Source organism: Salvelinus fontinalis, chromosome 39 (assembly GCF_029448725.1).
Source record: "Salvelinus fontinalis isolate EN_2023a chromosome 39, ASM2944872v1, whole genome shotgun sequence".
Classification (NCBI taxonomy): Eukaryota; Metazoa; Chordata; class Actinopteri; order Salmoniformes; family Salmonidae; genus Salvelinus; species Salvelinus fontinalis.
Window position 1 is genome coordinate 2,576,591 of NC_074703.1, and position 24,917 is coordinate 2,601,507.

Below are 24,917 nucleotides of genomic sequence, written 5' to 3' on the forward strand. Positions count from 1 at the left end.
GGTCTGCACTAAACAGTACAAGGTGAGACAAGTGGTACATGACTTTTACATAATCAAGTTTCAGTAAAGTGATACATTTGCAGAATACTATGACATGTACTGCATACAAATATCATGTAGCTTTTTTTAGACAAGAATAGAACAGGAAATAACTGGTAGTTCAATGACAATCAAGTCAGACTTTATTTATTTTGGTGATGTGATTTTAAAAACCAAAAGAGAAAGCACTTAAACAGATTAAAGTTCTACATTTCTCATCAATCACATCTGGATTGATCAATTGTACTTATTTCCTGATCATAGCTAAGAGAAAAGCCCACATAACCTATACAGTTAACACATTACATAGCCCAGGTCCTACTGTATAGGTAGACACATTATAAGCCTAGCTGCAATTAGAGTGTTTTCCTCTGGTGCAGATTTACAGTCCCACAGATATGAGCTTCATTAATAACACACATCAAACACAACACAAATCAAGCACTGGTCAAATAAAATACAATTTAAGTTCAATGATAAATCACAATGTGCAGAGAGTCATTACAGACTTCACCTGCAGTGTTTTGACAGGATAGTGTAGTGAAGATGAGTTTTGACAGGACAGTGTTGTGAAGATGAGTTTTGACAGGACAGTGTTGTGAAGATGAGTTTTGACAGGACAGTGTTGTGAAGATGAGTTTTGACAGGACAGTGTTGTGGAGATGAGTTTTGAGTTTTTGTGAAGATGATTCCCAGAAATATCCACAGCATCCGGAGTGGAGATTCTCGGAGGCTGGTGTATTCTGTCGATATCAACAACAACATCAACAAGAGGTCATTCATCTCATCCACATTTCATTTCCACAATGGTTCATGCTTACTTCATTAAAGCGTATATATTACACAGTATGCAGTACTAGGGCTGAGCGATATACCATATTTGACTATACACCGGTATTGATGCATGGACCAGTTTGGGTTTTTACTTCACCTTCTATAAAAGGTATTTCAATGTTAGATTTGTTAAATTACACGCTACTTACACGCTATAACATCTGTTTTTATAGTTTACTCTGCTACTCGAGTCATCTCTCTCCTCTCCATGCCGCTTTACACACAGATCCAGCCCCGCCCCCTGTCACTCGGGGAGCGATGTTTCGCTCGACCAGGAGGAGACCACCACTTCACTCTCGTCTTGTGTTCAAGACTTTGATGACAACTATGCTGCTGTTCTATAACGTTTCATTCCTTGTCATGTCAAACAACACCGTTGGCCAACAGTAACAGTGTTTGGCTAACAGTAGCCTAGGCTTACAGCAACAGTGTTTGGCTAACAGTAGCCTAGGCTAACAGCAACAGTGTTTGGGCTAACAGTAGCCTAGGCTAACAGCAACAGTGTTTGGGCTAACAGTAGCCTAGGCTAACAGCAACAGTGTTTGGGCTAACAGTAGCCTAGGCTAACAGCAACAGTGTTTGGGCTAACATTAGCCTAGGCTAACAGCAACAGTGTTTGGCTAACAGTAGCCTAGGCTAACAGCAACAGTGTTTGGGCTAACATTAGCCTAGGCTAACAGCAACAGTGTTTGGGCTAACAGTAGCCTAGGCTAACAGCAACAGTGTTTGGGCTAACAGTAGCCTAGGCTAACAGCAACAGTGTTTGGGCTAACAGTAGCCTAGGCTAACAGCAACAGTGTTTGGCTAACAGTAGCCTAGGCTAACAGCAACAGTGTTTGGCTAACAGTAGCCTAGGCTAACAGTAACAGTGAAAGAAGTCATAGAACTGATTGATTCTGATAGACCCTCCGTTGGTGCTGTAGGCTCACCATTATTTGAAGTGGGGAAGACAGCATACCATTGTCAGGGCTGACCAGAGGGCTAAATGCTATGATAGTAAAACGCCTGTTCATGTAAAATGGAACCCGATAGCCCATGAGAAACATTAGCTTGAAGATAAGACAATTACTTTGTCCTCAGAGCTGTAGGCTACATTTAAAGTGCACAACTTTAAACAATGTGCTGTCAACAATGTAACATAGATCATTTAATATATTGTTAAATATCGCCCAGCCCTACCATACCGCCCAGCCCTACCATATCGCCCAGCCCTACCATATCGCCCAGCCCTACCATATCGCCCAGCCCTACCATATCGCCCAGCCCTACCATATCGCCCAGCCCTACCATATCTCCCAGCCCTACCATATAGTCCAGCCCTATTCAGTTCTCTACAGTATTACAATAACCACCAGTTGTTAGTGACCAAAGCTAAAGAACTGCCATCTAAATAGACTGTTTCTCTACAAATGAAATGATCAGACATACACACCTGCAGCGATGAGCACCGAAGCCTTACATATCTGATTCTGTAGAGGAAACAGGAAAGGTTGGTTTCTGTCACTCAATGGCTATATTATATTATGATTAACTCTCTTACACACACACACCAGATTCTGAACAAGAACTTAGCAACTTAGTGTGTGGGACTCTGCACCTGTACTTTAACTACTAACTATACCAGTAACTCAACCCAGGTGTACTCCTAACTACACTAGTAACTCACCCCAGGTGTACTACTAACTATAGTAGTAACTCACCCCAGGTGTACTCCTCTAACTACTAACTGCTACTAACTATACTAGTACCTCACCCCAGGTGTACTAACTACACTAGTAACTCACCCCAGGTGTACTACTAACTATAGTAGTAACTCACCCCAGGTGTACTCCTCTAACTACTAACTATACTAGTAACTCACCCCAGGTGTACTCCTCCAACTACTAACTACACTAGTAACTCACCCCAGGTGTACTCCTCTAACTACTAACTATACTAGTAACTCACCCCAGGTGTACTCCTCTAACTACACTAGTAACTCACCCCAGGTGTACTCCTCTAACTACTAACTATACTAGTAACTCACCCCATGTGTACTCCTCTAACTATACTAGTAACTCACCCCAGGTGTACTCCTCTAACTACTAACTATACTAGTAACTCACCACAGGTGTACTCCTCTAACTATACTAGTAACTCACCCCAGGTGTACTCCTCTAACTATACTAGTAACTCACCCCATGTGTACTCCTCTAACTATACTAGTAACTCACCCCAGGTGTACTCCTCTAACTACTAACTATACTAGTAACTCACCCCAGGTGTACTCCTCTAACTACTAACTATACTAGTAACTCACCCCAGGTGTACTCCTCTAACTACACTAGTAACTCACCCCAGGTGTACTCCTCTAACTACTAACTACACTAGTAACTCACCCCAGGTGTACTCCTCTAACTACTAACTATACTAGTAACTCACCCCAGGTGTACTCCTCTAACTATACTAGTAACTCACCCCAGGTGTACTCCTCTAACTACACTAGTAACTCACCCCAGGTGTACTCCTCTAACTATACCAGTAACTCACCCCAGGTGTACTCCTCTAACTACTAACTATACTAGTAACTCACCCCAGGTGTACTCCTCTAACTACACTAGTAACTCACCCCAGGTGTACTCCTCTAACTATACCAGTAACTCACCCCAGGTGTACTCATCTAACTACTAACTATACTAGTAACTCACCCCAGGTGTACTCATCTAACTACTAACTACACTAGTAACACACCCCAGGTGTACTCATCTAACTACTAACTACACTAGTAACTCACCCCAGGTGTACTCATCTAACTACTAACTATACTAGTAACTCACCCCAGGTGTACTCATCTAACTACTAACTACACTAGTAACACACCCCAGGTGTACTCATCTAACTACTAACTACACTAGTAACACACCCCAGGTGTACTCATCTAACTACTAACTATACTAGTAACTCACCCCAGGTGTACTCCTCTAACTACACTAGTAACTCACCCCAGGTGTACTCCTCTAACTACTAACTACACTAGTAACTCACCCCAGGTGTAGTTCTTCAGATTCTTCAGGTGGCGGACTCTGCAGGTGTACTCCTCTCCGCTGGCTGGTGTGAATCCAACACTCTTGGTGAGGTGGAACTGCCACCCCTGTTCGAAGGCCAGGTCTGTCTGCTTGGCGTCGGGGATCTCCACACCGTTCTTCAGGAGCTGGATGCTGATGTCAGGGGGGTGGAAGGCACTCACGTGACAGATCAGGGTGTTGTCTTTCCCATGTTCCCCTGGGTTACGGCTGTACACCTGCACTTTGGGGGAAGCTACAGGGGGAGGAGGGAATGGTACAGTCAGGCAGGCGCCCGCACACACATATGCAGTATCACAAAAGTTGATTACTATTTTATTTTTATAGTGAGAATAAGATAATCTCGCTGCTCAATATACATTTGCTTAAAAGTGTAACCCATATAAAGTACACATTTGCTGTCGACCTAAGACATAAGTTAAGGAAATATATAATTGTTTTCAGGAACGTTGTGGGTGAGGCCTTTCAAATTTAGTTCGTACACAACACAATCCCATCAATATAGGCTCATCATTATTACAAAGTAATTCTTATACATTACTTACATTCTTTTGCGTTTATGGTTACCAACACGACGCAGAAAGCAACTACGGACAAAACCGTTTTCATGATTTCTTTTTTCCAAGTCTTTCCAACGCTGAAAAATATATCAAACTGGACCAAATCGAGAGTCGCAAACGAATAAATGAAACCGAAAGTAAAATATATATTTTACTCAATGTAGTAAAGCCACACCCTCTTTCGATTTATGCACCAATTGAAAATCCTACTTCACAGTTGCTATGCAGTCTTCTCCTCTTGATGCTTCTTTAGGCAGCCTGATGCAGTCAGTTACAAAGTTGATGCAGTCTTCATTGTATTAGTTACAATGTTGCACATATAATAAATTGAGATAAAGTATGTTGAAAAAGCAAGGTCATGTACAGTATAGTCATAGTAAAGTATGGTGAAAGGCTAGGTACAGTATAGCCATAATACAGTATGGTGAAAGGTAGGCCATGTACAGTATAGTCATAATAAAGTATGTTGAAAAAGCAAGGTCATGTACAGTATAGTCATAGTAAAGTATGGTGAAAGGCTAGGTACAGTATAGCCATAATACAGTATGGTGAAAGGTAGGCCATGTACAGTATAGTCATAATAAAGTATGGTGAACAAAAATATAAAAGCAATATGTAGTGTTGGTCCCATGTTTCATGAGCTGAAATAAAAGATCCCAGAAATGTTCCATATGCACAAAAAGCTTACTGCTCTCAATTGTTGTACACGCTTTTGTTTACATCCCTATTGGTGAGCATTTCTCCTTTGCCAAGATAATCTATCCACCTGACAGGTGTGGCATATTAAGAAGCTGATACAACAGCATGATAGTTGCACAGGTGCACCTTGTGCTGGGGTATTAAAATGTCACAAAAATATTATTTGTTATTTATCCTCTTGCTCTTTTGCACCCCAGTATCTCTACTTGCACATCATCATCTGCACGTCTATCACTCCAGTGTTAATGCTAAATTGTAATTATTAGAGATGATGTCACAGTAGGTGGCAGCATTGAAACCCTGAGAGATGCACTGCTCTGAGAGATGATGTCACAGTAGGTGGCAGCATAGAAACCCTGAGAGATGATGTCACAGTAGGTGGCACCATAGAAACCCTGAGAGATGATGTCACAGTAGGTGGCACCATAGAAACCCTGAGAGATGATGTCACAGTAGGTGGCACCATAGAAACCCTGAGAGATGATGTCACAGTAGGTGGCAGCATAGAAACCCTGAGAGATGATGTCACAGCTGGACCCTGTTAGGGCTTTTTTTCAGTGGAGGGTGGGAGAGAGGAGGGACGGTGAGTCGGGTGACAGGAAGCCTCACCACTGCTCTCTCCCTCCCCCCAGACTGACCATCAGATCCAGGCCATCAGTCCAGTAAAAAAAAAAAAGCTAATTATTATCCTCACTCAGCTGTGCCTCACAAGTAATACAACAAAATGATCTATTACCAGTGTGATCATATACTGTAGCTAACATGTTGAAATATCATTTCTAAATGGTCTGAGAACAACATTAGCAGGGCAATTCAAGCTTAGCCAATATGCAGTGATAATGTACTGGGCCTATAGCCTACTGCACAAACCTCATTGCTACAGAACTGGTTTTAATCGGTTAATGTTGCATAGGCTTATGTTTTTTAAGTCATGTTTATAAAAGAAATCTCAGCGGTAGATCATCGGCTTGCGTTTTGACTCAAGAAAGTGATCTGGGCTAAGGAAAAGGTTGGGGACCACTGCTGTAGATTACTGCTCTGCATTCATTGCCTTCCTGCCTTGACAATTTGAGTAGCTTATTACAAGTATTTCACTGATTTACTCATTGATAATAATAATATAGAAATATAACTTCTCAAAAAATTACCGTTGACAATGACTGAGGTCTTTAGAGAAATTTCATCAAGAGATATCAATCATGTCAACATATAAATGAGCATTCTTTGTTCACAAGGATTTTTGATTCCTTTAAAAACATATTTAGTCAAATAAAGGCCAATTAATGTCCTGTCGTGGAAACTCCTCCCCAAAAGGCGGAAGAGCATCAGCAGTGGCTCTGTCTCCTGGAAGCCCGATGTTCCACATAACAACCAAAAGGACTAAGTAAGTCATGTCAACAAGGCAGGATGAGGTGAGACCGGGGCTGGTCCTCTCATTAGGCAGGATGAGGTGAGACCAGGTCCTCTCATTAGGCAGGATGAGGTGAGACCAGGGCTGGTCCTCTCATTAGGCAGGATGAGGTGAGACCAGGGCCGGTCCTCTCATTAGGCAGGATGAGGTGAGACCGGGGCCTCTCATTAGGCAGGATGAGGTGAGACCAGGGCCGGTCCTCTCATTAGGCAGGATGAGGTGAGACCAGGGCCGGTCCTCTCATTAGGCAGGATGAGGTGAGACCGGGGCCGGTCCTCTCATTAGGCAGGATGAGGTGAGACCAGGGCCGGTCCTCTCATTAGGCAGGATGAGGTGAGACCAGGGCCTCTCATTAGGCAGGATGAGGTGAGACCAGGGCCGGTCCTCTCATTAGGCAGGATGAGGTGAGACCGGGGCCTCTCATTAGGCAGGATGAGGTGAGACCAGGGCCGGTCCTCTCATTAGGCAGGATGAGGTGAGACCGGGGCCTCTCATTAGGCAGGATGAGGTGAGACCGGGGCTGGTCCTCTCATTAGGCAGGATGAGGTGAGACCGGGGCTGGTCCTCTCATTAGGCAGGATGAGGTGAGACCGGGGCTGGTCCTCTCATTAGGCAGGATGAGGTGAGACCGGGGCTGGTCCTCTCATTAGGCAGGATGAGGTGAGACCGGGGCTGGTCCTCTCATTAGGCAGGATGAGGTGAGACCGGGGCTGGTCCTCTCATTAGGCAGGATGAGGTGAGACCGGGGCCGGTCCTCTCATTAGGCAGGATGAGGTGAGACCGGGGCCGGTCCTCTCATTAGGCAGGATGAGGTGAGACCGGGGCTGGTCCTCTCATTAGGCAGGATGAGGTGAGACCCAGGACCGGTCCTCTCATTAGGCAGGATGAGGTGAGACCCAGGACCGGTCCTCTCATTAGGCAGGATGAGGTGAGACCAGGGCCGGTCCTCTCATTAGGCAGGATGAGGTGAGACCAGGGCCAGTCCTCTCATTAGGCAGGATGAGGTGAGACCGGGGCTGGTCCTCTCATTAGGCAGGATGAGGTGAGACCAGGACCGGTCCTCTCATTAGGCAGGATGAGGTGAGACCAGGGCTGGTCCTCTCATTAGGCAGGATGAGGTGAGACCAGGGCCGGTCCTCTCATTAGGCAGGATGAGGTGAGACCAGGGCCGGTCCTCTCATTAGGCAGGATGAGGTGAGACCGGGGCCTCTCATTAGGCAGGATGAGGTGAGACCAGGGCCGGTCCTCTCATTAGGCAGGATGAGGTGAGACCGGGTCCTCTCATTAGGCAGGATGAGGTGAGACCAGGGCCGGTCCTCTCATTAGGCAGGATGAGGTGAGACCGGGGCTGGTCCTCTCATTAGGCAGGATGAGGTGAGACCGGGTCCTCTCATTAGGCAGGATGAGGTGAGACCGGGGCTGGTCCTCTCATTAGGCAGGATGAGGTGAGACCGGGGCTGGTCCTCTCATTAGGCAGGATGAGGTGAGACCGGGGCTGGTCCTCTCATTAGGCAGGATGAGGTGAGACCCAGGACCGGTCCTCTCATTAGGCAGGATGAGGTGAGACTGGGGCTGGTCCTCTCATTAGGCAGGATGAGGTGAGACCAGGGCTGGTCCTCTCATTAGGCAGGATGAGGTGAGACCAGGGCTGGTCCTCTCATTAGGCAGGATGAGGTGAGACCAGGGCCGGTCCTCTCATTAGGCAGGATGAGGTGAGACCGGGTCCTCTCATTAGGCAGGATGAGGTGAGACCGGGTCCTCTCATTAGGCAGGATGAGGTGAGACCGGGGCTGGTCCTCTCATTAGGCAGGATGAGGTGAGACCGGGGCTGGTCCTCTCATTAGGCAGGATGAGGTGAGACCGGGGCTGGTCCTCTCATTAGGCAGGATGAGGTGAGACCCAGGACCGGTCCTCTCATTAGGCAGGATGAGGTGAGACCGGGGCTGGTCCTCTCATTAGGCAGGATGAGGTGAGACCAGGGTCTCTCATTATGGAGATGGACACTTTTTACATCATGCAGGTTTCTCTGATCAAATAGCCTGACCTAAAAATGTCACTCAATCAAATAAATAAAAACGCTGACATGTTAACAAACAACATATTCTAAAAAACATGACTGGTCAAAGTTAAATGGACAACCAGGCTACTCACAACGGCTGTCCAGTAGTTTAAAATGTCATGGTCCGTGGTTTCAGGTTGTATCCAAATTGATTAGTCAACAGGAACCGGGACCAATACATCCAATGCAACAGCCTGTTTTACAAACGGTGGGCCCACCACATGAGCATTCATAAAATAACATTGCAGGACATGGTAGACTACACCCCAGTAAGAACACACCGACGTCTTTATTTTGGTCTTATCCAGAACGGCCATCATTCTTTAATCAGTGTTTTACAAACGGTATGGACATACATAGACGGGCGTTCCTAAAATAAGAATTCAGTCAACACTGTAGACCAGGGACAGGCAACACCAGACCTCTGGGGACTGACCCTGGTTCTATATCACTCAAAGATTGAAAAACAGATGCTGATTTTTTTTTAAAAGAAAACCATCATAAAAATACAGTGCTCTAATTATCAACAATATTCCTTAAAACAAATCAAATAAAACTTTTATTATACTGTTGATAACTGGTAATTTACAGAAACATTGAAGGATAGACATAAGATTTGATTTCATGGTGTTGATGAAAAAAAAAATGAATCCAAAGCAAAAAATGGACATTTCTATGTACAAGTCACGCAAATACAACAATGGACGTTCTGCAAATTATTTGGGCTTTAAAATATATTTTTAATCAAATATCAGATTTGACACGGTTGACAATTTGTGCTTGTAACTAAAACCCCATTAACATAGGTGTTTAAAATTATGTTTAAAAAAATTATAATTGTGCTCACATTTAATGGTACCAACTTCAAGGATATTAAAGGACTACAAGGAGTCCCCACACATCTAAAAAATATTATGAAAATACTTGATCAATCATTAATTATTGTTTTTAAAGGAGAGAATGTGATAATGTGATTCTCAGCCAGAAGTACCGGCAGCTTTTCTAGAAGAGGTCACCTACACATTGAATTCTCAGCCAGCAGTACTGGCAGCTTTTCTAGAAGAGGTCACCCACACATTGAATTCTCAGCCAGAAGTACTGGCAGCTTTTCTAGAAGAGGTCACCCACACATTGAATTCTCAGCCAGCAGTACTGGCAGCTTTTCTAGAAGAGGTCACCTACACATTGAATTCTCAGCCAGCAGTACTGGCAGCTTTTCTAGAAGAGGTCACCTACACATTGAATTCTCAGCCAGCAGTACTGGCAGCTTTTCTAGAAGAGGTCACCCACACATTGAATTCTCAGCCAGAAGTACTGGCAGCTTTTCTAGAAGAGGTCACCCACACATTGAATTCTCAGCCAGCAGTACTGGCAGCTTTTCTAGAAGAGGTCACCCACACAGTGAATTCTCAGCCAGAAATACCGGCAGCTTTTCTAGAAGAGGTCACCCACACAACTCTAATCATTTAAGTGTTGAGTAATGATTCTCTAAAACTCGAAACCCTTGAAACTGGCACCTTGGCACAAAGTGTAATCAAAAATGAAAATGAAAGCCCATGTTGAGAGGGGAAATTACAGTCATCTCAGCTCTAGTGTAGGGCTGGACACAGATGGCCCCCTGTTCAGAAAAATGGGTAAAGGTATGAGTTTTAGTTAATCTAATTAGATAGTTTCAACAAATAAATTAATACAATACCGTTCAAAAGTTTGGAGTCACTTCGAAATGTCCTTGTTTTCCATGAAAACATACATTAAATTAGTTAAAAAATGAACAGGAAATATAGTCAAGACATTGACAAGGTTATTGTCACGTTCCTGACCTGTTTTCTGTTGTTTTTGTATGTGTTTGACGGTCAGGGCGTGAGTTTGGGTGGGTAGTCTATGTTTTCTGTTTCTATGTTGGTTTTGGGTTGCCTGGTATGGCTCTCAATTAGAGGCAGGTGTTTGACGTTTCCTCTGATTGAGAGTCATATTAAGGTAGGTTGTTCTCACTGTTTGTTTGTGGGTGATTGTCTTCCGTGTCAGTAGATGTTACCACACGGGACTGTTTCGGTTTGTCTGTTCCTGTTCGTGTGTTCTTCGTTTCATGTAAGTTTAGGTCTGTTTAGTTCGTTTTGTTATTTTGTATTTCTATAGTGTTATTTCGTGTTTCGTCGTTTTGTTTAATAAATCATTATGAATTCACACCCCGCTGCACTTTGGTCGAATCACTACTCCTCCTCTTCGTATGAAGAGGAGGAGGAACACCGTTACAGTTATAAATAATGATTTTTAATTGAAATAATAATTGTGTCCTTCAAACTTTGCTTTTTGCAGCAATTACACACCCTTGCAGACCTTTGGCATTATAGTTGTCAATTTGTTGAGGTAATCTGAAGAGATTTCACCCCATGCTTCCTGAAGAACCTCAAACTAGACACTCTAATGTACTTGTCCTCTTGCTCAGTTGTGCACCGGGGCCTCCCACTCCTCTTTCTATTCTGGTTAGAGCCAGTTTGCGCTGTTCTGTGAAGGGAGTAGTACACAGTGTTGTACGAGATCTTCAGTTTCTTGGCAATTTCTCGCATGGAATAGCCTTCATTTCTCAGAACAAGAATAGACTGACGAGTTTCAGAAGAAAGTTATTTGTTTCTGGCCATTTTGAGCCTGTAATCGAACCCACAAATGCTGATGCTCCAGATACTCAACTAGTCTAAAGGCCTGTTTTATTGCTTCTTTAATCAGAACAACAGTTTTCAGCAGTGCTAACATAAAGGCAAAAGGGTTTTCTAATGATCAGTTAGCCTTTTAAAATGATAAACTTGGATTAGCTAACACAACGTGCCATTGGAACACAGGAGTGATGGATGCTGATAATGGACCTCTGAACGCCTATGTAGATATTCATTTTTAAAATCAGCCGTTTCCAGCTACAACGTAAACAATGTCTACACTGTATTTCTGATCGATTTGATGTTATTTTAAGGGACTAAAAAAATGGCTTTTCTTTCAAAAATAAGGACATTTCTAAGTGACCCCAAACTTTTAAATATACACGCATGACAGTAAATCACTTTGGATTAAAACATCTGCAAAATGGCATATTATTATTATTATTATTATTATTATTATAAATAAATATAAATGAATAAATTCATCTGAATACCTACCATTAAAAGTCCTGCTCCAGATCCTTACATATTTGCCTCTGGAGAAAACAAGAACATAGAAAGTATTGTTATTGCTTTTACATTCAGACTCCCCACTAACTACAATCCTACCATGGTTTATGCCAGTAAAACGGGATTTAGTATTTTAACCCGACAATCAAATAGACATAAAAAAGGACAGTGTCAAGCTGCTCATCACCTAAACAGCTCCATATAGTAGTTGGCTGTCTGCAGGGGATGATGGTCACACATAAACACAGAAGCCAGAGTTAATTTAGGAGGGGGAACTAACTCACCCCGGGTTTGATCTTGAGGTTCTTCAGGTGGCGGGGCTCTACAGGTGCACTCTTAACTACTAACTATACTAGTAACTCACCCCAGGTGTACTCCTCTAACTACACTAGTAACTCACCCCAGGTGTACTCCTAACTACACTAGTAACTCACCCCAGGTGTACTCCTAACTACACTAGTAACTCACCCCAGGTGTACTCCTAACTACTAACTACACTAGTAACTCACCCCAGGTGTACTCCTCTAACTAGTAACTCACCCCAGGTGTAGGTCTTCAGATTCTTCAGGTGGCGGACTCTGCAGGTGAACTCCTCTCCGCTGGCTGGTGTGAAGCCAACACTCTTGGTGAGGTGGAACTGCCATCCCTGTTCGAAGGCCAGGTCTGTCTGCTTGGCGTCGGGGATCTCCACGCCGTTCTTCAGGAGCTGGATGCTGATGTCAGGGGGGTGGAAGCCACTCACGTGACAGATCAGGGTGTTGTCCTTCCCATGTTCCCCTGGGTTACGGCTGTACACCTGCACCTTGGGGGGAGCTACAGGGGGAGGATGGAATGCTACAGTCAGGCAGTCAGGTCACATGATTTTACATGAATTTTTCAAAATAAAATATTTCAATAGCTCCTTGGTCATGTGACCTACTGACTTCAAACTTCAGAATGTCCACTGACTATACCTTCATATCGCACACTATGATGTTTGTCTACGCTCATCTCATGCTATTAGACTTAAATCTGTAAGCTTTTGCAAGCCTTCATTTTACATGGGTGTTGAATTTTTTGTTGTTGTTGAAGTTAACAAATGTTCCAGCCTCGCAATAACTATCTTTCACATGGACACTGAAAAGATCCGCAAATGGCTGTATGTGGTTTGGACCAAGGACAGGAGAGGTGTTCGAGAGAGGAGAGGTGTGGTTTGGACCAAGGACAGGAGAGGTGTTCGAGAGAGGAGAGGTGTGGTTTGGACCAAGGACAGGAGAGGTGTTCGAGAGAGGAGAGGTGTGGTTTGGACCAAGGACAGGAGAGGTGTTCGAGAGAGGAGAGGTGTGGTTTGGACCAAGGACAGGAGAGTTGTTCGAGAGAGGAGAGGTGTGGTTTGGACCAAGGACAGGAGAGGTGTTTGAGAGAGGAGAGGTGTGGTTTGGACCAAGGACAGGAGAGGTGTTTGAGAGAGGAGAGGTGTGGTTTGGACCAAGGACAGGAGAGGTGTTCGAGAGAGGAGAGGTGTGGTTTGGACCAAGGACAGGTGTTCGAAAACAGAGGTGCTTAAAGGAAAGCTTCTACTTTTAAAGATCCACCTTTCCAGAAACAAGTCTCTCACCGTTGCCGCTTGCTATAGACCACCTTCTGCCCCCAGCTGTTCCCTGGACACCATATGTGAATTGATTGCCCCCCATCTATCTTCAGAGCTCGTGCTGTTAGGTGACCTAAACTGGGACATGCTTAACACCCCGGCCGTCCTACAATCTAAGCTTGATGCCCTCAATCTCACACAAATGATCAATGAACCTACCAGGTACCACACCAAAGCAGTAAACACGGGCACCCTCATAGATGTCATCCTAACCAACCTGCCCTCCAAATACACATCTGCTGTCTTCAACCAGGATCTCAGCGATCACTGCCTCATTGCCTGCATCCGTAATAGGTCTGCGATCAAATGACCACCCCTCAGCACTGTCAAACGCTCCCTAAAACACTTCAGCGAAGTGGAAGGATGTCAACCTCATCCCGTCAGTCGAGGATGCCTGGTTATTCTTTAAAAGTGCTTTCCTCACCATCTTAAATAAGCATGCCCCTTTCAAAAAATGTAGAACCAGAAACAGATATAGCCCTTGGTTCACTCCAGACCAGACCTTGACCAGCACAAAAACATCCTGTGGCGTACTGCATTAGCATCAAATAGCCTCCGTGATATGCAGCTTTTCAGGAAAGTTAGGAATCAATATACACAGGCAGTTAGGAAAGCAAAGGCTAGCTTTTTCAATCAGAAATTTGCATCCTGTAGCACAAACTCAAAAAACGTTTTGGGACACTAAAGTCCATGGAGAATAAGAGCACCTCCTCCCAGCTGCCCACTGCACTGAGGCTAGGAAACACTGTCACTACCGATGAATCCGCAATAGAGTTTTTCAATAAGCATTTTTCTACGGCTGGCCTTGCTTTCCACCTGGCTACCCCTACACCGGTCAACAGCCCTGCACCCCCCACAGCAACTTGCCCAAGCCTCCAGCATTTCTCCTTCACCCAAATCCAGACAGCTGATTTTCTGAAAGAGCTGCAAAATCTGGACCCCTACAAAATCAGCCGGGCTAGACAATCTTGACCCTCTCTTTCTAAAATTATTCGCCAAAATTCTTGCAACACCTATTACTAGTCTGTTCAACCTCTCTTTCGTATCGTCTGAGATTCCCAAAGATTGGAAAGCTGCCGCGGTCATCCCCCTCTTCAAAGGGGGAGACACTCTAGACCCAAACTGCTACAGACCTATATCTATCCTACCCTGCCTTTCTAAGATCTTTGAAAGCCAAGTTAACAAACAGATCACCGACCATTTTGAATCCCACCGTACCTTCTCCGCTATGCAATCTGGTTTCCGAGCTGGTCATGGGTGCACCTCAGCCACGCTCAAGGTCCTAAACGATATCATAACCGCCATCGATAAGAGACAATACTGTGCAGCCGTATTCATCGACCTGGCCAAGGCTTTCGACTCTGTCAATCACCACATTCTTTTTTTTATTTTTTTTTATCCCATTTTCTCCCCAATTTTCGTGGTATCCAATCGCTAGTAATTACTACCTTGTCTCATCGCTACAACTCCCGTACGGGCTCGGGAGAGACGAAGGTCGAAAGCCATGCGTCCTCCGAAGCACAACCCAACCAGCCGTACTGCTTCTTAACACAGCGCGCCTCCAACCCGGAAGCCAGCCGCACCAATGTGTCGGAGGAAACACCGTGTACCTGGCCCCCTTGGTTGGCGCGCACTGCGCCCGGCCCGCCACAGGAGTCGCTGGAGCGTGATGAGACAAGGATATCCCTACCGGCCAAACCCTCCCTACCCCGGACGACGCTATGCCAATTGTGCGTCGCCCCACGGACCTCCCGGTCGCGGCCGGCTGCGACAGAGCCTGGGTGCGAACCCAGAGACTCTGGTGGCGCAGTTAGCACTGCGATGCAGTGCCCTAGACCACTGCGCCACCCGGGAGGCCCAATCACCACATTCTTACCGGCAGACTCAACAGCCTTGGTTTCTCAAATGACTGCCTCGCCTGGTTCACCAACTACTTCTCAGACAGAGTTCAGTGTGTCAAATCGGAGGGCCTGTTGTCCGGACCTCTGGCAGTCTCTATGGGGGTACCACAGGGTTCAATTCTCAGGCTTACTCTTTTCTCTGTATATATCAACGATGTCGCTCTTGCTGCGGGTGATTCTCTGATCCACCTCTACGCTGACGACACCATTCTGTATACTTCTGGCCCCTTTTTGGACACTGTGTTAACTAACCTACCGATGAGCTTCAATGCCATACAACTCTCCTTCTGTGGCCCCAAACTACTCTTAAATGCAAGTAAAACTAAATGCATGCTCTTCAACAGATCGCTACCCACACCCGCCCGTCCAGCATCACTACTCTGGACGGTTCTGACTTAGAATATGTGGACAACTACAAATACCTAGGTGTCTGGTTAGACTGTAAACTCTCCTTCCAGACTCACATTAAACATCTCCAATCCAAAATTAAATCTAGAACCGGCTTCCTATTTCGCAACAAAGCCTCCTTCACTCATGCTGCCAAACATACCCTCGTAAAACTGACTATCCTACCGATCCTTCACTTCAGCGATGTCATTTACAAAATAGCTTCCAACACTCTACTCAGCAAACTGAATGCAGTCTATCACAGTGCCATCCGTTTTGTCACCAAAGCCCCATATACTACCCACCACTGCGACCTGTATGCTCTCGTTGGCTGGCCCTCGCTACATATTCGTCGCCAGACCCACTGGCTCCAGGTCATGTAAGTCTTTGCTAGGTAAAGCTCCGCCTTATCTCAGCTCACTGGTCACCATAGCAGCACCCACCCGTAGCACGCGCTCCAGCAGGTGTATTTCACTGGTCACCCCCAAAGCCAATTCCTCCTTCGGCCGCCTTTCCTTCCAGTTCTCTGCTGCCAATGACTGGAACGAACTGCAAAAATCACTGAAGCTGGAGACTCATATCTCCCTCACTAGCTTTAAGCATCTGTCAGAGCAGCTCATAGATCACTGCACCTGTACATAGCCCATCCAACTACCTCCTCCCCATACTGTTATTTATTTATCTTGCTCCTTTGCACCCCAGTATCTCTACTCGCACACTCATCTCCTGCACATCTATCATTCCAGTGTTTAATTGCTATATTGTAATTATTTCGCCACCATGGCCTATTTGTTGCCTTACCTTCCTCATCCTACCTCATTTGCACACATTGTATATACTTTTTTGTATTGTATTATTGACTGTATGTTTGTTTATTCCATGTGTAACTCTGTGTTGTTGTTTGTGTCGCACTACTTTGCTTTATCTTGGCCAGGTCGCAGTTGTAAATGAGAACTTGTTCTCAACTGGCCTACCTGGTTAAATAAAGGTGATATAAAATAAGGTGCACAGGTAGACCTCATGATAAAATGTTTCATATGTTCTTTTTAATCCCAGTTATAGGCAGGGATTTGTCAGTCAAATCAAATGTATTTATATAACCCTTCTTACATCAGCTGATATCTCGAAGTGCTGTACAGAAACCCCCAGCCTAAAACCCCAAACAGCAAGCAATGCAGGTGTAGAAGCACGGTGACTAGGAAAAACTCCCTAGAAAGGCCAGAACCAAGGAAGAAACCTAGAGAGGAACCAGGCTATGAGGGGTGGCCAGTCCTCTTCTGGCTGTGCCGGGTGGATATTATAACAGAGTGAGATTGATAACGTGAAATAATCATTTTCATAGCCTCTCTTTCATATTACTTTACATTAAGACAAATCCTTCTACTGTGAGTATTAGCACGCCGGTTACATAACCTGATAGTGACTTGATATTTGAGTGCATTCACAACAAGCCACCTGCAGACCACTTACAAAATGCTATATAGCGCATTTGAGAGTTCCTTAGTCTGATGAAAATAGTTATTTGATGCATGGCCTACTAGTTCTAACTGGGGAAATAAATTCCTACGTCTTTTGTTGTAACACCAAAACGTATAACATTCCAACCACAACTACACGTTGAAACTACAGTTTGTTTCCTGTGCAGTGATCAACTTACATTTTGATCGATTTTTTTTGTTTGTATTTCTGAGTGACGTAAAAGGTATCGACATAGTGATTAATTCACTTTTAATGTCATTACAGAAAACATAGAACAACAACAACAAAATAATAGAGTTAAAGACACATTAGAAACAGAGCGTGTCATGAAACCGGCAAATAAAGACGACAACGGAAAGGGAAATATTGATGACGGACAGAAATTCAGTCAACACCAACTAGATCACTACTCCAGAGACAGAAGGTGAGGCAGAGAGACTCTAGAGGACAGGAAAGATGACACACAAGCGCAAAGTTTTTCTTTCTCCAAATGTTGAAGGACTGTGATCGTTTGTTTTCAGTTCATGTTTAAGAGGACAATACCTCTTCTAAAAGTGTTTAATTTGCATATCGCAGGTCACAGCTCTGTGGCGAAGAAACACATGCGAGACGGCGGTTGCTGTTGCGAGATCTACAGACAAAAAGTCCTCTTTCCTTTATCATTCAGAGTTTAAAACTCTGCAGCCCCACAAATGGCTTGTGGGTGAGGTAATAAATACTAGTCATAACATGACAATAAGCATAAAAAAAAAAAAAACACAATTCTAAACATATTGTGTAAAAGAAATCATACAGTATGAAGGATGAACATAGAAGTCCATTAGATGTGCACCTAACCATGTCTAAGTACATGTAATATCATTATGTAGTTAACCGGAAATGGAGTTGAATGTCTAAGGACATGTACTATCATTATGTAGTTAACTGGAATTGGAGTTGAATGTCTAAGGACATGTAATATCATTATGTAGTTAACCGGAATTGGAGTTGAATGTCTAAGGACATGTAATATCATTATGTAGTTAACTGGAATTGGAGTTGAATGTCTAAGGACATGTAATATCATTATGTAGTTAACCGGAATTGGAGTTGAATGTCTAAGGACATGTAATATCATTATGTAGTTAACCGGAATTGGAGTTGAATGTCTAAGGACATGTACTATCATTATGTAGTTAACTGGAATTGGAGTTGAATGTCTAAGGACATGTACTATCATTATGTAGTTAACTGGAATTGGAGTTGAATGTCTAAGGACATGTACTATCATTATGTAGTTAACCGGAATTGGAGTTGGATGTTTCTGATGATGATACACCTGAATATTTATGGCCCTTATTCTGTCACTGTAAAGTAAATAGTGAAGACGTTGACCCCTGCTGGACAGGAAGAGAAGGAGGAATCGGAACACACTGCATTCTAATTCAGGTCTTAGTTATTCCATTGTACTGGATCTAATACATAATAGTATTTTACATACATTCATAAGTGTAATAATTTTTTTATGACATACTGTGAAAAACTCTCTTGGCTGCTGGCTCTGTCACTTCCAGACATGTGCAGAGCAGACTGAAAGGGGAAGGGAAGCTCTTGACTTGAACCACAGGGGTTCTCTGTAAAGAGAGAGTCATCCAAAAGGCACAGACACACCCCTTGACTTCCAGTTGGCACCTTTGACCTGTATCTATTCTCTCCTGATTGGCTCTGTGGTGCACAGTCTGGCAGTCGGACTAAAGTGCCAGAGGTAATGAGGAGAGACATCCTCTTTTGTATTTATGGGAACAAATATTTCCTAACACTTTGGATCCTATTCTTGGACAGTTAGAAGACACAATGCATCAATGCAACAACATATTTTTGTCACTTAATATTTTTTTCTTAAAGTCTACAAACACTCTACATTTATTCACTCTGTGATCGGGTTGGATCCTATATGCTACTTTTATTATTGTTCTGTAAATGGTTCAGTGCCTATAATTTAGGTTGTGTGTAGAATGGGGCATAAAATAAATTACCTCTACTAATAAATTACTACTAGATTATAGTGATAAGGAAATCAGCATACAATTTTGGCCTGCGCATTCATTTGCCTATAACTAATCAGAATTCCATTATGTTTACATAAAAAAGAGAATACTTCAAAATGAGAAGATCCTGCCATGGAAAAGACGACTGGGCGGACATCAAGTGGAAAGGAGGGGAAATAACTCCCACCATGCAGCAGGACACCTTCAGCTGCGGGGTCTTTGTAATGCAGGTTTGATAGTAATATTTTCAATAATGAATGGTTAGCTGTTATGTGACAATTAGGTGAAAAACTCTATTAAATTTTTTGGTGTAGGAAGTGGCACAGAAGTGGCACAGAACTTCCCCCAACATCCCAAATTGATATAAAACCTTCACAAAAACACATGGAGCAACTGCGAAAAGAAATGGCTGAGGATATACTCAAAATGTCTGGTATGTAATGACATTTAATTCAAAGTACATTTGTTATTTGTATGTAGTTGTGTGGGACAGGCATATGTTCAGTTCATGCCTATGATTTCAGAGTTCAACAAAGCCAACAACTGCTTCCTGTGTGCCACTGATAAAGAACCTGGATGTGGCCCAAAGACTGACTGTGTTAGTAACTTTATTTAACATGTTTATAATCTTTTGACAACAGTGACGGCATATAAGACAAGTTATGATATAACACAATGGATGGCTAATTCATAATTCGTCATTGATATTATTTATAACGTGTTACACTTTGTTTTGTTTTAGATGGAATGTTTTGCATGCCAACGGTGGTTCCATGTGCTGTGCCTCGGAATGAAGAGAAACGAGTTCAACAGAGTAAAGAACACGAAAAAGAAAGTGCAGTCTTTGTTGTTGAAAATGTATGCTATACCCCATCCACACTGAAGAGGCTCTGACATGTACTATCACGTTCGTCGTAATGATGAGACCAAGGCGCAGCGTGAGTAGAGTTCCACATCATTTTAATCAAAACTCACTGAACAAAAACAACCAACCAAAACATGACACTACTGATGTGCACTAAGGCAACTATAGATAGACAAGATCCCACAACAACAAATTAGGAAATGGCTACCTAAATATGATCCCCAATCAGAGACAACGATAAACAGCTGTCTCTGATTGGGAACCATATCAGGCCAACATAGACATACAAAAAACCCTAGACATACAAAAACCTAGAGTGCCCACCCTAGTCACACCCTGACCTAACCAAAATATATAGAAAAACAGATATCTAAGGTCAGGGCGTGACATGTACATCAACCAGGGATAAAGAGAAAGTTAACACTGAAATGTTTCGTACTTATTTGAAGTAAAATGTCTGTTGACATGATGGAAAAGATTAAAGGTCTACAATTTCTGTTTAATTTGTCAACATGACATTTTTATTCTTTGATTTACTGGCCACCATTACTGTGGCTATATGTTCAGTATATGTAGTGACCAGCAAACCCACTGCAGCCTACCTCACTAGCTCACTCTCCATCCCTGCTTTGGACAATTAATAACATGACTCTCGTACTTTGCCCTTTTCCTTTATGGTTGATATTAATGACGAAAGGAGATATTATCTGTCCCTCTCCTATTGTGTACCGCTGTTAAATACTGTGGAAAAATATTTAAAAAAACAGGGAATATAAGTACTTAGAACTACCAATTATTATAGATAAATATTAAAGAAAAGGGTAAACACAACACTGGACTGAACCCTCTAATTGTCAAACTAATATTACTGTACAAATATATAGAAGAGACATGACTAGAGGTTATGCAATATGGGTGTATATCCACTGCACGCTTCTTAGGGACCAAGGAGTTATTGCAATTTAAAACAATGAAAAATGTACGTTACACTGTGTGATTTTCCAGTACACAAACAAGAGTGTGCAATATAGAAGGCTAGTCAGTGGACATTCTGAACCTTGTTTGAAGTCAGTAGGTCACATGACCAAGGAGTTATTGAGATTTACATTTTGGAAAAATTAATGTAAAATCTTGTGAGATGAAAATGGACAAACTAAAGGGCATGCAATGTGTAGGCCCACCGAGTGGACATTCTGAACCTGGTTTGAAGTCAGTAGGTCATATGACCAAGGAGCTATTGACATTTGAAAGTTTGAAAAATTAATGTAAAATCATGTGTGATGAAAATGGAAAACCTAAAGGGTGTGCAATATAGAAAAGTAGTCAGTGGACATTCTGAATCTTGTTTGAAGTCATTAGGTCACATGACCAAGGAGCTATTGAAATTCTAATGTAAAAAAAGTTTGTACTTTGTTTACGCTCCCTAACTAATTCAACTAGGAATACAACATTTTGCTCACATTTCCACATGTTTATTAACTTTGGAAAGCGAATTAATGTCAAAATTGTGAAAATAAAACCTGTGCAATGTTGTGTGCAATTTTTCCAACATCATGACACTTATTTGGAGTCTATGGCTCGAGTGGTTTGAAAGCTATTGAGGTTTGAAAGCGTGAATATCCGTTGAATATCCAACTTGAAACGGTCTTTACTTCGGTAAACTATTATGACCCCTCTATGGAAAGGGGAGACTCTCACTAACACGTTTTGCACCTATTACCCCCCCATAGGGGTCATGACTCTTCAACCCATACAAACGAATGGAAGTAGTTTTGTGCCTACAAAAATAAGGGGTTAAATGATATATATATAAAACAAACACTTCAAAACCTTACGATTTATTTTTATACTTTTTTTGGGCCATTTAAGAATATGTTATTCAATGCGTATATATGGGCACTAATAGTAAATAGAGGTCGACCGATTAATCGGAATGGACGATTAATTAGGGCCGATTTCAACTTTTCATAACAATCAGAAACCGATTTAGCCGTTTTTTTTTTACACCTTTATTTAACTAGGCAAGTCAGTTAAGAACAAATTCTTATTTTCAATGACGGCCTAGGAACGGTGGGTTAACTGCCTTGTTCAGGGGCAGAACGACAGATTTTTACCTTGTCAGCTCAGGGATTCAATCTTGCAACCTTACGGTTAACTAGTCCAACGCTCTAACCACCTGCTAGCTAGCATTAAACTTATCTTATAAAAAACAATCAATCAATCAATCATAATCACTAGTTATAACTACACATGGTTGATGATATTACTAGTTTATCTAGCTTGTCCTGCGTTGCATATGCAGTGCGCATTCGCGAAAAAGGACTGTCGTTGCTCCAACGTGTCCCTAACCATAAACATTAATGCCTTTCTTAAAATCAATAAACAGAAGTATATATTTTTAAACCTGCATATTTAGCTGAAAGAAATCCAGGTTAGCAGGCAATATAAACCAGGTGAAATTGTGTCACTTCTCTTGCGTTCATTGCACGCAGAGTCAGGGTATATGCAACAGTTTGGGCCGCCTGGCTCATTGCCAACTAATTTGCCAGAATTTTACATAATTATGACATGACATTAAAGGTTGTGCAATGTAACAGGAATATTTAGACTTATGGATGCCACCCGTTAGATAAAATACGGAACGGTTCCGTATTTCACTGAAAGAATAAATGTTTTGTTTTCGAGATGATAGTTTCCGGATTCGACCATATTAATGACCTAAGGCTCGTATTTCTGTGTGTTATGTTATAATTAAGTCTATGATTTGATAGAGCAGTCTGACTGAGCGGTGGTGGGCACCAGCAGGCTCGTAAGCATTCATTCAAACAGCACTTTTGTGCGTTTGCCAGCAGCAGTTTATGAATTCAAGCCTATCAACTCGCGAGATTAGGCTGGTGTAACCAATGTGATGGCTAGCTAGTTAGCGGGGTGCACGCTAATAGCGTTTCAAACGTCACTCGCTCTGAGACTTGTAGTTGTTCCCCTTGCTCTGCATGGGTAATGCTGCTTTGAGGGGGGCTGTTGTCGATGTGTTCCTGGTTCGAGCCCAGGTAGGAGCGAGGAGAGGGATGGAAGCTATACTGTTACACTGGCAATACTAAAGTGCCTATAAGAACATCCAACAGTCAAAGGTATATGAAATACAAATCGTATAGAGAGAAATAGTCCTATAATAACTACAACCTAAAACGTCTTACCTGGGAATATTGAACTCGTGTTAAAAGGAACCACCAGCTTTCATATGTTCTCATGTTCTGAGCAAGGAACTTAAACGTTAGCTTTCTTACATGGCACATATTGCACTTTTACTTTCTTCTCCAACACTTTGTTTTTGCATTATTTAAACCAAATTGAACATGTCTCATTATTTATTTGACGCCAAATTGATTTTATTGATGTACTATATTAAGTTAAAATAAGTGTTAATTCAGTATTGTTGTAATTGTCATAATTTAAAAAAAATAGACCGATTAATCGGTATCGGCTTTTTTGGTCCTCCAATAATCGGTATCGGCGTTGAAAAATAATAATCGGTCGACCTCTAAAAGTAAACATAAAATTCAATATTTTATCAAGTAATAATAGTAGCCTTATACTAGGCTTATTGTTTACTTAAAACAATGTTAAGGAAATATCTAATGGTTTTCACGAACGTCATGGGTAAAAAAGACAATCCCATCAATAATTATAATGACAAAGTGATAACTTTAACTACTTACATTCTTTTGCGTTTATGAACCCCAGGAAGACGCAGAAAGCGATCACGGACAAAACAGTTTTCATGATTTCTTTCCAAGGCCGAAAAATTATAAAACTTTGCCAAACAGAACAAAGACTTTGCAGCCGGTGTCTGATGAACGTAAAATATATATTCTTCCTGAAATGTAGTAAAGCCGCACCCACTTCGATTGATGTGCCAATTGAAAATCGTACTTCACAGTTGCTATGCAGGCTTCACTTCTCGATGTTTCTCTAGGCTGATCCAGGGTCGTCACTAGTTAACACAGCCACAAAGTCATTATTATGGCTAAACCCCACCCATTTCCACAATTTATCTGACTTTAAACCCAACCTTAGTTAACCACACTTAAATTGACTTTTCGTAGCAGGTTAGGAGAATTTGGATAAGGTTTGTAAAAGGATTTTCTGAAATGCAAAAAAATAATAAAAATGACTTGAATTTGACAAAAGCTGTATCCCTTCTAGCCATGACAGTCTGTTACAAAGTTGACGCAATCTTCAATTAACCAGTTACAATGCTGGACATGCATTGATAGAAAGTATTGTAATAAAGTATAGTGTAGGATCTGAAATGTCAACATTGTATCATCACCCATTATAATGCTGTAGACGACTGCTCTGCATGCATTGCCTTCCTGCCTTGGCAACGTGAGTAGCTTAAGTACATTACCGATTGAATGATTAATGTAACATATCAAAATGGACTTTGAACATTACCGAGTCGATCACAACAAGTTCTTACAGTTAAGAGACATTTAATCAAGAAATATCCAAAAGTGCATTTTTGGTCACAATGATTTTGTATTTCTTTAAATTAAAAATATTTAGTCAAATAGTTGTCCGATGTCAATAGTTTTCCCATTTATTTTTTTTATCAAACTGAACAGAAAAGTGTTGTATAATACACCGAAAGACAGAAAATGTCTTCTTTTTTTTTTTAAGTAATGAAAATACAGTTCTCTACTTAGGAAAATGTGCCCCAAAAAGACCCCATTTATTACTGTTGATAATTGGTCATTTACAGGAATGTTGAAGGATAGACAGAAGATTAGGTGTTATATT

At 42.3% G+C, this 24,917-nt stretch overlaps 1 protein-coding gene across 3 annotated transcripts; it reads right to left on the bottom strand.

Moving 5' to 3' along the window:
* Positions 1 to 153: 153 nt before the first annotated feature.
* LOC129838862 (beta-2-microglobulin-like) lies at positions 154 to 24,011 on the bottom strand. Of its 3 annotated transcripts, none has more exons than XM_055906096.1 (4): positions 23,834 to 24,011; positions 3,898 to 4,170; positions 2,306 to 2,342; positions 154 to 782 (listed from the first exon to the last, which is right to left on the bottom strand). In XM_055906096.1, exons 1-3 carry the CDS (start codon positions 23,895 to 23,897, stop codon positions 2,329 to 2,331), a joined length of 351 nt encoding a protein of 116 aa, XP_055762071.1. In that variant the 5' UTR covers positions 23,898 to 24,011; the 3' UTR covers positions 154 to 782; positions 2,306 to 2,328. The 3 variants fall into 3 exon arrangements, with proteins under 3 accessions (XP_055762071.1, XP_055762069.1, XP_055762070.1); XM_055906094.1 differs by lacking the exon at positions 23,834 to 24,011 and adding an exon at positions 4,481 to 4,636; XM_055906095.1 differs by lacking the exons at positions 154 to 782; positions 2,306 to 2,342; positions 3,898 to 4,170 and adding exons at positions 9,201 to 10,282; positions 11,814 to 11,851; positions 12,366 to 12,638 and having other exon boundaries at positions 23,834 to 24,007.
* Between the last annotated feature and the right edge of the window lie 906 nt (positions 24,012 to 24,917).

Bases quoted from the DNA above. Each gene is read 5' to 3' on its own strand.
- LOC129838862 (XM_055906096.1), bottom strand. From the start codon at position 23,897: ATGAAAACTGTTTTGTCCGTGATCGCTTTCTGCGTCTTCCTGGGGTTC. The intron at 4,171-23,833 runs GTAAGTAGTTAA...CTCCCCCTGTAG, and splicing joins GTTCATAAACGCAAAAGAAT to CTTCCCCCAAAGTGCAGGTG.